This window comes from Aspergillus ibericus (assembly GCF_003184845.1).
Source record: "Aspergillus ibericus CBS 121593 unplaced genomic scaffold BO80scaffold_42, whole genome shotgun sequence".
In the NCBI taxonomy this organism is placed as follows: Eukaryota; Fungi; Ascomycota; class Eurotiomycetes; order Eurotiales; family Aspergillaceae; genus Aspergillus; species Aspergillus ibericus.
The window spans coordinates 244,630-256,432 of NW_020292140.1; the positions used below are offsets into that span (position 1 = coordinate 244,630).

An 11,803-nucleotide genomic window follows, 5' to 3' on the forward strand; every position below is an offset into this window, starting at 1 on the left:
TACCACCACACTTGCACTTGCTCATCAACCCAACTCAACGGCGTCGTCATGCATCATGTACAGCAATGTGCTCACTCAGCGGTGTCCATGTGGGAATAACCAGTCCACTCGTCAACAGGCTGAGATTTGATTCTCACATTGTCCAAAGGATCTTCTTCATCGTCCTCTTTCTTCGCTAGATTCAACCATTCCTGCGCCTTATTGATTTTTTCCTTCTCCTTGAGGAAGTATAGCCGGCGCCGCTGGCGCTCTGGGTCTTCTTCCATCAGCTCGAGGCAACGCTCCAGCGCTAAATGAGAGAATGCGTCAATATCTACCATGACGCTTGTGTAATGACCATGGACTCACCATTATCATCAAAGATATTGAGCTCCCTCTCAAGCTCTGTAATCAGGTCGTCGCGACATTTGGCGAACAATTTAGTGTGGACACTCTGGCAGATCGAGTCCACGAACCGGGAGCTGGCTAGGTCGTAGTAGCCTCTGGTGGTCTAGCCCAAGCGGTCAGTCAATGTAGTATAATCTTAGGTAGGTAAGCAACTCTACCGCCATCATTGCAATTTCTTGGGTGAATTGGTCCCGGCCCAGATCAGCATCGGTGATCTTCTTCAGTTCCGCTTCCCGCCGCGCGTCTCCTTTGGGATATTTTCCCTGGGAGTCTAGATAAGACGCAGCGCGGGAAAGTTGACGCCGCTCAACCAGGTACTGACGGGCAGACTTTGTGGCATGGTCCAAGGCCGCAAAGTCCATTGTAAACGGCTTGTTATACTCAATATTGAAATTTTCTTGAGCATGTTCAAAATGATCGCGTTTCAGGCTATACAGATAGGCGTCAATGATACGTTTGATCTCCCGGTAAAGACCCGTCTGGTGATATTGTGAAAATACTTCATCAATTTGCTTGTGCACCATGTCCCTGACAAGACGGTGGGTGGCAGCCAGAAATGCCGACAGCGGTTCGGACCAATGCTTCACACTCTTCTGATTCATGATTTCGATGGCCTTTGGATCTGTCAGGTCGGGAAGCCCAGCTCGGTAAGATTCCTCGTTGATTTCGCGAATCTGTTCCCAGGTGAACATCATAGCCGAGGCAGTGAACTTGTCGAAATGCGCTGTCGAGTACCCTCTATTCTTGCTGGCTGTTTGTGGGACAGGTTGCGGCTTAGTAGTAGCCTCTGGGCCATTATCACCCGGCGACTTGCGTTTCACAGGCACTGAGACTGATGTCATCTCACAATCGGAATCGCCTTCCCCATCGTGCTCGGTCGGGAAAGTCCATTTATCGTGGGAAGACAGCAGTTGCACAGTGGGTCGGGTTACGATCAACGACCGCTTGAAATCCATAGCGATATGTCCCCAAAGCTTCTGCAAAGGGTATTTTGCGGATCCGCCATCGATATGAGCGCGGATCTGCTCCTTGAACTGGTTCAACTTCCCACAGATGATGTATGGAACATTCGCAGAAGGTGGGTCTGGGAGGGATCGCAGCTCCAGATCAATCCGATTAGCTTTCTCATTGATTTGTTTGATAATCTCTGGTAAGCAGCCCTGGATCTGCTCCAGCAGGAGCGCGGAGAGTGCGGCTTGTAAGCGTCGAGTTCCGAACTTGTCCTGATATAGACCCAGATCAGTCGCCCAAGGGCTCTCTGCAAAGAAATTATCCTCCTCTTCCCGAGCTGTCGAGTGCTCAATCGATGGGTCGGGGTTATTCCGGACGACATAGTATCCGTGCCCAAGCGAGAACTTGTCCCCTTCTAGAATTTCAACCCACTGAACATACGACTCGCCTGTCTGAATGCGGTCTGGCTTGGTCAAGACACCCATTGTCCTCGACTTGGCTCCACGAACTTCTTGCATGATACGCGCAGCACTTGAGTTGGTAGCGTCGTTCGTCATCGGCAAAGTCAGCAGGACGATACAATGGTCCTGCATGATGTAATACTTGACAAGGTTCTCCACAAGGTTGACCAGATATCGCTCATCTTCCTGTTCTGCGTGACTGATGACCCCGGGCAAATCATAGAATGACAGGTTGGGAAATGCCGGAGCTGCAATATCCAAACGCACGACGTTTGGTGAAAACTTCACCTGGCAATAGGTCGGGTCTGTGTCACTGTTTTGCCCCGGCACGTATTCGGCGGGTGGTCTTGAAGGGTTCAGAATCGCGAGCTGGGCCCATCTGATCGCTTCTTCGACTTGATCTTTGTTTCGCAGTACTGTGAACGGCTCATCTTCTTGTTCCTGCTCCACCCAGGGACCGAGGGGATGAGACTTCTTCGAAACCTTCACCATCTTTTTGGTCTCGTCATACATGTATTTCCGCGATAGAAAGACCTTGCATGTCCACGCCTGACCCGGTCCACTCTCTGAAAGATTAATCTCCATGGGACAGCGTGTGCAAGTACCCGCGCTTCGGGGAACTTTGATCTCGCTCATGCCTTCGATGAGAGAGCTCTTCCCAGCACTCTGATCGCCAATAACACAGATCTTCGGGAGCGCGATCTTCTTGTCTTCGATCCCGATATGGCGCAGGTCCTGTATCTTTCTGACCAGCTCTTTCATATCATTGGCGATCAGGTTGATCGAGTCGATCTCGGAGGGCGACATCTCTCCAGGAGTGTCTTGAATGGTTGCTAAGCAAAGGTGAGAGATGGTTGAGAGGTATGGATTAGAAGGACTCACCTGCTGAAGAACTTTCTTGCTCGGACTTTAGGTCCCTCTGCTCAGCTTGTGGGGTCTGTCGGATCTCTAAGGTCATTGAAGACATCATGGATGGCTAGGAGATGGAAACTAACAGTGTGGTGGTTGAGGTCAAGATGTGGTAGGAGAGGGTAGAGTATTATAAGGAGGAATGGGGCAGTCAAGATGATAAGTTTTTGAGCGAGCTAAGTGTTCTGCAAGGACCCTACAGTGAATGCAGTGTCTCACGACAACAGAGAAAGGTAACCGAGTCATGTTTGCAAGGGCTTAGGCAAGACTTTAAATCCAGTGAATGCCAGGGACAAAGGAAGCCAAGAAAGGAAAGGTGAGCATTTTAATGAGGAAGAGAACTATGGTAGTCTATTAGATAGATAGCACGACAGAGAAGTGTAAGAGATACAGGCAAGCTGAGTGGGAAGGATACAACAGGTTGTGCTGGAGAGAGATCAATTTCCAATCTGCAGGTACCCTCCAGGCATCCTCCAGACAAATGCGATGAGTCCAAAGTGAGAGTGGAGTCAGTTCTGTCCTGAACCTCAATTGGCGAGCTTGGTTAGTGTCAGCGCAAGGATGGTTTAACCCATGTGATGTATCGATGAGATGATTTAGATATGGAGGGAGTACTATGAATGTGGTGGTGAATAGAAGAATGAAAGCGGTGGACGGAAACAGCCAGTCAGGGGACGCGGGCGACCCCTCCAGCCCATGGAACCAACGGGGGCTCTCCTGAGCGGCAAGTGACACTCCCCTTGGCCTGATCCGGAGCGCTAAGGAGAGCTGGCGGTGGGCCTGGACAACAGCGCTCTCTTCCCCCTCCGCGCTGCCTTTGCTACTTCTTTCTCGTTGCTTTTCGGATTTCTTACGACTTTTAATCAATCTGTCTGTGCTTGGACTCTGATCTCGCGCTCTCTCCCTAGCTCCTATATACCCCCCACTACTATACCCCACCTTTCCAATGCTTCAAGTTCCAGTGCGGGAGCACTCCAACGTGGCCTCCACCAAGGCAGTGATCTTGGTAGGTGGTGCATGGGTTCTCGTTCTCTGTATCTCGCTGACGAAGTCTTAATCAGGTCGGTGGCCCGTCTAGGGGAACACGCTTCAGGCCTCTATCTCTGGATATGCCCAAGGTCGGTTGCCCCTCTTTGTTTGAGCTATCCCAAACCCAAGCCCCTCCGCGCGGAGCCCGAATTCGTCAACCCGCAAAGCTTCGTCATGGCCTCCCACTGACATTTGAACGTCCGTGTAGCCCCTTTTCGAAGTCGCCGGTCATCCTATCATTCATCACTGCCTCAAAGCCCTCGCCAAGATCCCCGATATTCGAGAGGTGATCCTCGTCGGTTACTACGATGAAACCGTCTTCCGCGACTTCATCAAGGACTCTGCCAAGGAGTTTCCCCAGTTCAAGATGCAATACCTGCGTGAATACACGGCTCTGGGCACCGCTGGCGGTCTCTACCACTTCCGCGATGCCATCCTGAAGGGCAAACCCGAGCGCATCTTCGTCCTGAACGCTGACGTCTGCTGCTCCTTCCCCCTTGGCGAGATGCTAAGGCTGTTCGAAGAGAAGGACGCGGAGGCAGTTATTCTCGGAACAAGAGTCAGCAACGAAACCGCCACCAACTTCGGCTGCATTGTCTCCGATTCCCATACCAGACGGGTGCTACACTACGTTGAGAAGCCCGAGTCGCACATTTCCAACCTCATCAACTGCGGTGTCTACCTCTTCGCCACTGAATGTATCTTCCCCTCCATCCGCAGCGCCATAAAGCGTCGCACCACCCGGCCGCGCCTGTTGTCCTACCCTTCGTCCGAGAACCTCGAGTCATCCTTCATCGCAGCGGAGGACGAGGCAGAGAAGACCGAAGTCCTCCGTCTGGAACAGGATATTCTCTCCGATTTGGCCGACAGCAACCGTTTCTTCGTTCATGAGACGAAGGATTTCTGGCGCCAGATCAAGACGGCTGGTTCCGCGGTCCCCGCCAACGCCCTTTACCTCCAGAAGGCATTCCAAGCTCAATCCGATGAACTCACCCCTCCTTCCGCTGCCATCGTGCCCCCCGTGTACATTCACCCCTCCGCCACGGTCGACCCAACGGCTAAGCTAGGCCCCAACGTCTCCATCGGACCCCGTGTGGTCGTGGGTGCAGGTGCTCGTATCAAGGACTCGATCGTGCTGGAAGACGCCGAGATCAAGCATGATGCATGCGTGATGCACTCGATTATCGGCTGGAGCAGCCGGGTCGGTGCCTGGGCTCGTGTTGAGGGTACCCCGATCCCGGCGGCTACCCAGTCGACCAGTATCATCAAGCACGGCGTCAAGGTTCAGAGCATCACGATTCTAGGCAAGGAGTGTGCCGTGGGTGACGAGGTGCGGGTACAGAACTGTGTGTGCCTGCCGTACAAGGAACTGAAGCGCGTACGTATCCTCTTTCAACCTCCCATATCCACGTTATTTCCCGGGTAGAAGCTAACAGGTTTCAGGACGTCGCCAACGAGGTTATCATGTAAGGGAAATATATGATGGTTTTGGATGTGACGGCATTTTCGTTGTGACCTTCCCTCTATCTCAGTTGACTGTTCTGGCTACTCGTTATTGATTGTCGAATTGCCAACCTACGTGCTTTAGACCTAGCTTCTAGAACGGGACATGGATATATGAGTCATGCGCCCGTGAAAAACATCAAATAATATGCTAATATCTTGCCAAGCTAATCTTTGACCTAACCGAGCAGCAGAAACGGAAGCACTTATTGTATAGTCAAATTCTGGTATCTATGATGATACACACAATAACATCCTATATGAAGACAAGATCAAATGACATCGCTGAAAAAAAGAAACCCCTGCATTACGCCCGCCAGCATATGAACCTATCCAAGTCAAGGAACTATACCATTTACAATGCAAGATCGTAGCACATCAGTTCGAATAGCATGGAAGCCAGTAAGGTTCTCAGTATAGAGTTGGGAGATGATCCCAAAGTTTTCGTGCCTCGTTCCACACGAAAGCAACAAGTATTGTTGTATGGCTCGCGCGATCATTTCACCGATACGCAGCCGGGTCGTAACTCGTCTGCTCCGAGGGGTGACTATATCCCGAAGACGCCCCATAAGCACTAAACCTCACTCTCGGCTTCCGACGCTGTCCCTGTGTCGGTGCGGTGTCCGAGTACTCCTCCGCCTCGCCGGCATGGTGTTGTTCCAGGCTACTGGCTCCGTACGCGGGCGGAGGGGGCATGCGCTGGCTCGGGTGGTACATCGGCTCAGGGGCGTTCTGGTACAGATTCTCGGGGGCATGGGGCTGCTGGTTGTAGAGGGATTCATCGTTTGAGTATGGACCAGCACCACCGGACATGGCGCTGCTGTAGCGGTTGTGCATTTTGTAGTCATTTAGGGCGGTGCTGCTGGCCATTGGATCGTATTCGCCAAGACGGGTTTGCCGTCTGTAGACCATGACGTCGAGAACGGCGCCGGCGAGGTGAGCGGTCGCGGCGACGATGGTGAAGGTGAAGAGGGCTTTGTAGATCCGGCAGACATTGATTCCGGTTGAGGTGCCCCAGTAGGTGGTGTTGCAGGTTGTGAGGATCGTGTGGGACATGCTCCAGCTTAAGAGGCCGAGGGCGATGAGCCAGAGCACGAGGACGATGCTGTTGGTGGTGAGGTTGAGGCGCGGGGAGAGGCCATAGCAGCAGTGGGTGAGAGTGGTGAGGATGAAGTTTAGGAGGGAGAGGACTGTTGCGATGACGAGCTGAGATGCAGGAAATAAAGTATTAGTGGGGGGTTGGAGGGTTGTTTGTCATCGACATGGGTGGCTTACAATTAAGAAGGCCCAGGGGAGTTTGTAGTTATTGTTATGCAGTTGGACAATGAATACGGCCAGGATAATGCCCACGACGAAAGTGGAAATCAGACCAGTCGCACGAATGGTATGAAACGGGATCGGAGGGTATTGCGACGGCTTGACGGATGCTCGGGACCGCATGGTGATGGTGTTGGAAGCGCTGCAATGGAGGCGATCCGGTCGCGGCGGGTGTGGGGATCAACGGCGTGGTATGAGATCGAGAACTAAAGTCGTCGATAGATGATTGAGATGCCGATCCGCTGCGAGATGAATGCAGCTCAAGGTGAATTCGAAGGGCCTCATGTACGGGGTATCTGGATATGGAGGAAGAAGACAGCAGAAGATGAAAAGTGGAAGAAGACAACAAACAGGAGAAAAGTCAAAGGCAGGATCAACAACGGACGAGAGTAGGCGTGCAAAGAGCAAAGCCTCGCTGGGCGATCGCGACTCCACAGCGGGTGTTGCTAAAGAAAGAAGCGGTTTGGGGGAGGATGACGCCGCCGCTGATGAATCTGCCCCGGTAACAGTGCGTCGCTCGTCCATGGCGTCTCACCAGTGGGCCACCGCGAAGTTTATCTTCTCTCCACGGTCCACCGGAACATGCATAGTAAGATGGTGTCAGTCCAACTGATCCTGGTTAGCTGAAGCGTTCCGCAGAGCTGACCGTTTATTTCAACTACCCAATTACCAGTTCTTCATCAGGATGTCTGGTGTAGATGGCCGGCACGTGCCCGACTCCTGACCCGACCGATCCAGTCGGGACGAACCATCCCGTTCTCAGTGAATGATCAAGGAACCTGGTGGACATTCTTTTTCTTTCTACTCCGAGTATTCGATTCTGAATTGGCTGTGGTTTCTCTATAAGGCATCGCAAATTGACTAAATGTGTCGAAGCGCTATGAGCTATCGAGACATGAAGATCCTCCCTCCCACATCTGCCAAATGTGTGTTCTCTATACAGCTGAGTGATCGTGACAGCTGAGACAGTATCGGTGCTCTATGGGGCTCTGCCATGGACTTTTCTTGTGGAATCTAGCACGGGGGGTAGCAGCGCAGCTCGTATCCCAGCCAAGGTACTTCCATAATCTTCCACTCCCAAGTATCGCTGCTGATTAATCCAGACTCATCACGTCTCTATATTAGCTAGACTTCCACCCATGCGGTTTTCAAGTTCCTTATATCTTCATCCGAATTGAATCTTATCCAGTCCTCATTATGGCGTCGATTTTGACAGGAAAAATTCCCTTCCATCATGGAGAAAAGAAGATGCACAACTTGCTTCGCGTTCCCTCACAGGACAATCCCACGGTTCCGTCCCTCGGCTTCGGGGCGGCATATCTACTGCGAACGGCCCCATTGCTCGCCATAGGCTCTCTCGATCAGGAGGGCAGGCCGTGGTCAACTGTTTGGGGTGGCGAAGCCGGATTTGCTAACCCCATAACTCAGTCCACGATTGAAGTGAATACTCCGGTCGATACGAGCTATGATCCTGTTGTTAGAATACTTTTGCATGATTTCGCCAACGATCCTACAGCTACGTCAGGCAATCAGAAGATCTGGTCCGGCTTGATTGTTGATCTGGAAACTCGCAGGAGAGCCAAGCTCCACGGCAAGGGGATTTCCGGGTCGCTAGACCCTGCTGATCAAGAAGAAATACCAGGGCTAGGACACACAGGCACAGCCCATCTGACCGTGCATATAGATGCCAGTCTCGGTGGGTTTTCCTTGATGAAAAGCATTGAGCAATATGCTGACAGATGGAGGTAATTGTCCGAAATATCTGAACAAGAAACGTATCATACCAACCCTTCCGGCTCCAAAGCTCATTTCAAATTCTCCTCAACTATCTTCAGAAGGTGTAAGCCTCCTTGATCGCGCTGACTGCTTGTTTGTTTCTTCATCTCACGGCAGCATCGATATGGATACCAACATTCGCGGTGGGCCTCCAGGGTTCGTTCGACTCGTATCAAACGAACCTAGTGGAGCCGTCTTCGCTTATCCGGAATATTCCGGCAATCGTCTCTATCAGACTTTGGGGAACCTCCAAGCGAACCCTTTGGCAGGATATGTCTTTCCCGATTTTGATAATGGGGCTGCGTTGTATATCACTGGGCAAACACAGATTTTGATTGGCAAAGACGCAGCCCGTGTACTGCCACGATCAAACCTCGCCGTTCTTGTCACCATCACGGCCGCCCGGTATGTTGAAAAATCCCTATCATTTCGAGGTATTGCAGGAGAGCCATCTCCGTACAATCCACCGGTGCGATACTTGGCAGCCGAGAGGGACATTCCGACTGTTCCAAAAGACGATGGTTCGGCTGTCACAGCAACACTGATCAAGAAGGACATCCTGACTCCTGCCATCTGCCGGTTCCGCTTTCGTATTTCTGATCCGGCCAAGCTTGGAAAATGGGTACCGGGACAGTACGCTACGTTTTCCTTCCACGATGAACTAGACATGGGCTATCGCCATATGCAAGATGACGATCCAACCAGTCTCAATGATGACTATATCCGTACATTTACCATTTCATCATATCCCGGGCAAGGACTGGGTGCAGCAGAGTTCGAGATAACTGCACGCAAACATGGCAACGTGACCAACTATCTATTTAGGACCAACGAGAGAGCGGGTCTCGAGGTTCCTCTGAAAGGCTTTGGTGGTAACTTCCAGATACAGAAAGGCAGGGACCATATTGTTCCTTTTATCGCCGGTGGCATTGGTATTACGCCTATTCTGGCACAACTTCCGGCTCTCGATACCATTCGACTGCGACTGCTGTGGTCCGTGTCAGTTCATGATATGGGCTTGGTTTTGGATACGTTCCAGCGGTTTCCTCGGTTGTCTGGCTCTACGACTCTCTTCGTTACCGGTGCTGATCCACAGGACAAAAATGTAGTTGAACAATATCAAGCTGTCTGCCTGTCTGAAGCACGCATTTATCGCCGCCGAATGGATGCAAAGGATCTGGACTCGTCTCTGGCGGACATGTGGTATTTCTGTGGCAGCCCTTCTCTCAAAGGCTCGGTCTTGACCTGGCTCACTGGTAAAAATGTAGTTTTTGAGGACTTCAACTATTGATAGGACATTCGGTGATGCCATGCTGTGTCTAGGTGCTATATTAGGAACTGAAATATTATGTGTTTCCAGAAATACACGATTGGAGTTGTAGTGTTGTCATGCCCGGATAATCAGGCAGTAATCTTATCTGACCGATGCATGGTCCGTGCGCAGTAATGCCCGTCTTGACCGCCTGTTCTCCGGTCGGCGCCAACCTATGAAGTAAACATGTCCTTACTTTCTATAACTCTTCACTTCCGAACGTTGCCGTCCCAGCATGGAGCTCCTTCTTTAACCTCACCACTTCTGGGTCCGTCCCACCGGATTAAAACCTTTTCGTGACATTTCTATTCACTCCCCGCGCCCGGCAGACTAAAATGCCGCCGCCCCGCCGCAAGAAGCCCCTTTCGCTCAGGATCCGACAATGGATCCATCGGCTTCGGACATGGCGCTCACCGTTAAACCTGCGAGGCAGCCTGACGAGACTCCGCGCTTTCGAAAAACATCCGCTCTGGGCCCTTTTTCGCCTTTTCGTCCCATTTCCGTCGTGGAAATTCCCCGTGTCTGATACCGTGCCCGCGGTGGAAATGATCGGGAATGAAGAATTATTACTTCTGCGTCATGATAATATGATCGACCTGGAGAGCATCCCGATCTGGCGCGTCCGGGATACTCCACTGCGCTGTGTGTACAGAATGTATGAGGCTATGGCATCGGGGGTCTATGAGGTGTTGGGCACCGAAACGGAATATTTTTGGTATCAGAAAGGCTGGTCGTTGCAGTCGATCAGCGATCCGCGTGACGAAGATCCCGTGCGCTACGCCATCATCGCATGTCTCGTGGAAGAGCTCGTCGTCGCGTTTAATTGGCGCCTGAGCTTGGGCATGCGTCGAAACCGCAAGCACATCATTCGGAAGACGGAAGACGACCCGTGGCCCCCGTATACACCGCTGGTCGGCCCTACATGGACAGATTCTGTTCCCGCGCTCACAGTCAGTGACCTAGACGGATTACCTGAGCGGTACATATCGAAAGATGGCAAGCTCGTCTTAGAGGAGGGAGGGCTGAATAAAATCTTTGCGCGCCGGAATATGATCACGAATGTCGGCTGGCTTTATACGATATGAACCCAAGCCTACGCTCCATATTCTCGTCTCAAAGTAGGGGCCATCGACTCAACAGACGGTGTGCATGTCGGATGCAGTCGGCATCTCACAACGAACCCTTGCGCAGCCTCGACTGTCGGCGAAAATCATTCGTGATTTGACTACCCACCGTCGGGAAGCTTCGCCTATCCCTTTGAAGGCCTATGCATGGCTTCAAAAATCTCCTCGCCATAGGTTGCTTTGTAAGCGGCAGCCACACAGTTCATGGTGTCGACGTCGGGCACGACGTCGAAGCCATTCTTATTCAGCGTGCGACAATACTCCATATCAAGCTTACTCCCCTTCCTGTCTTTCATGAACTTGAGCATTGCAACGGCATCGGCCAGATCCAGCTCTGCCTTGCGCCCTCGCTCCGCGCAGTAGATGCGTCGCAGCTTTCTCTCCAGGGCCCATTCCACGGGTGCGGCGAGCACAAGCAGGGTGCCACTACCCCAGAGGACGATGTTCTGCTTGATGGCGTCGTCCATCAGGATCTTCCTCGTCTTCTCCGTAACGAACACACCCACATCCTCATTGGCCCAATCTTCCATGTAATGCGCCTCGTTGGCGACTTCCCGGATGGATTTCTGCAGCGGAACCTTGATGTCTTCGTCGTTGGCCCACTCCGGGTCGAGGAGGAAGTCCATGTCTGTAGTTGTCTTTCTATTCTTCAGGTACATGACGGAGAAGAAGCCTCCGGCGACGATCATTCGGATGGGGGCGAAGGCCATAATCATGGGGTCGGTGCCGAGTTTGGCATCCAGCAATCTCAGCGCTGGAGGGATTAGACACCGTTAGCCAGGAGCCACATAACACACTCACCTTTGTGGAAGTCCTCCATGTCCAAATACACCTTGCGCTTCGACATGGTGCGCGCGAAACGGCGTGGGAACCGTTTTCTTTGGACTGGCGAGGACAGTCGTGCTGCGATGCATAGACACGGGGACGGGATTCGGATTTGAGAGGGTGAAGTGAACCGTGGGCGGTTGTCTCCGCGCCGATATTCTGGGGTCAAAGCTGGGGGGGCTCCAACCCTTAAATAAATCCGGTGCAGC

At 52.2% G+C, this 11,803-nt stretch overlaps 7 protein-coding genes across 7 annotated transcripts; 3 read left to right on the forward strand and 4 right to left on the reverse strand.

Annotated features, from left to right (window-relative positions):
* Positions 1-71: 71 nt before the first annotated feature.
* Positions 72-2,606, reverse strand: BO80DRAFT_363325 (putative dynamin GTPase; the record flags this gene model as incomplete). The annotated part of the gene is made up of 3 exons (XM_025716093.1): positions 72-289; positions 349-490; positions 546-2,606. 3 exons carry the CDS (start codon positions 2,604-2,606, stop codon positions 72-74), a joined length of 2,421 nt encoding a protein of 806 aa, XP_025572080.1.
* An 884-nt stretch (positions 2,607-3,490) lies between these two features.
* On the forward strand, positions 3,491-5,417 carry BO80DRAFT_467594 (mannose-1-phosphate guanylyltransferase). Its single transcript, XM_025722872.1, has 4 exons — positions 3,491-3,714; positions 3,770-3,826; positions 3,946-5,115; positions 5,181-5,417. The coding sequence occupies exons 1-4, from the start codon at positions 3,655-3,657 to the stop codon at positions 5,205-5,207; spliced, it is 1,314 nt and encodes a 437-aa protein (XP_025572081.1). The 5' UTR covers positions 3,491-3,654; the 3' UTR covers positions 5,208-5,417.
* On the reverse strand, positions 5,402-7,154 carry BO80DRAFT_414137 (uncharacterized protein). The gene is made up of 2 exons (XM_025718086.1): positions 6,516-7,154; positions 5,402-6,446 (listed from the first exon to the last, which is right to left on the reverse strand). Exons 1-2 carry the CDS (start codon positions 6,678-6,680, stop codon positions 5,742-5,744), a joined length of 870 nt encoding a protein of 289 aa, XP_025572082.1. The 5' UTR covers positions 6,681-7,154; the 3' UTR covers positions 5,402-5,741.
* BO80DRAFT_185595 (uncharacterized protein) lies at positions 6,510-7,156 on the reverse strand. The gene has a single exon (XM_025714068.1). The coding sequence runs from the start codon at positions 7,080-7,082 to the stop codon at positions 6,738-6,740; it is 345 nt and encodes a 114-aa protein (XP_025572083.1). The 5' UTR covers positions 7,083-7,156; the 3' UTR covers positions 6,510-6,737.
* Positions 7,157-7,754: 598 nt separating this feature from the next.
* BO80DRAFT_363456 (putative oxidoreductase, FAD-binding) lies at positions 7,755-9,624 on the forward strand (the record flags this gene model as incomplete). The annotated part of the gene is made up of 2 exons (XM_025716105.1): positions 7,755-8,253; positions 8,303-9,624. The coding sequence occupies 2 exons, from the start codon at positions 7,755-7,757 to the stop codon at positions 9,622-9,624; spliced, it is 1,821 nt and encodes a 606-aa protein (XP_025572084.1).
* An 81-nt stretch (positions 9,625-9,705) lies between these two features.
* Positions 9,706-10,821, forward strand: BO80DRAFT_185672 (uncharacterized protein). Its single transcript, XM_025714069.1, has one exon. The coding sequence runs from the start codon at positions 9,981-9,983 to the stop codon at positions 10,728-10,730; it is 750 nt and encodes a 249-aa protein (XP_025572085.1). The 5' UTR covers positions 9,706-9,980; the 3' UTR covers positions 10,731-10,821.
* Positions 10,822-10,894: 73 nt separating this feature from the next.
* On the reverse strand, positions 10,895-11,616 carry BO80DRAFT_363455 (uncharacterized protein; the record flags this gene model as incomplete). The annotated part of the gene is made up of 2 exons (XM_025716104.1): positions 10,895-11,523; positions 11,571-11,616. 2 exons carry the CDS (start codon positions 11,614-11,616, stop codon positions 10,895-10,897), a joined length of 675 nt encoding a protein of 224 aa, XP_025572086.1.
* Between the last annotated feature and the right edge of the window lie 187 nt (positions 11,617-11,803).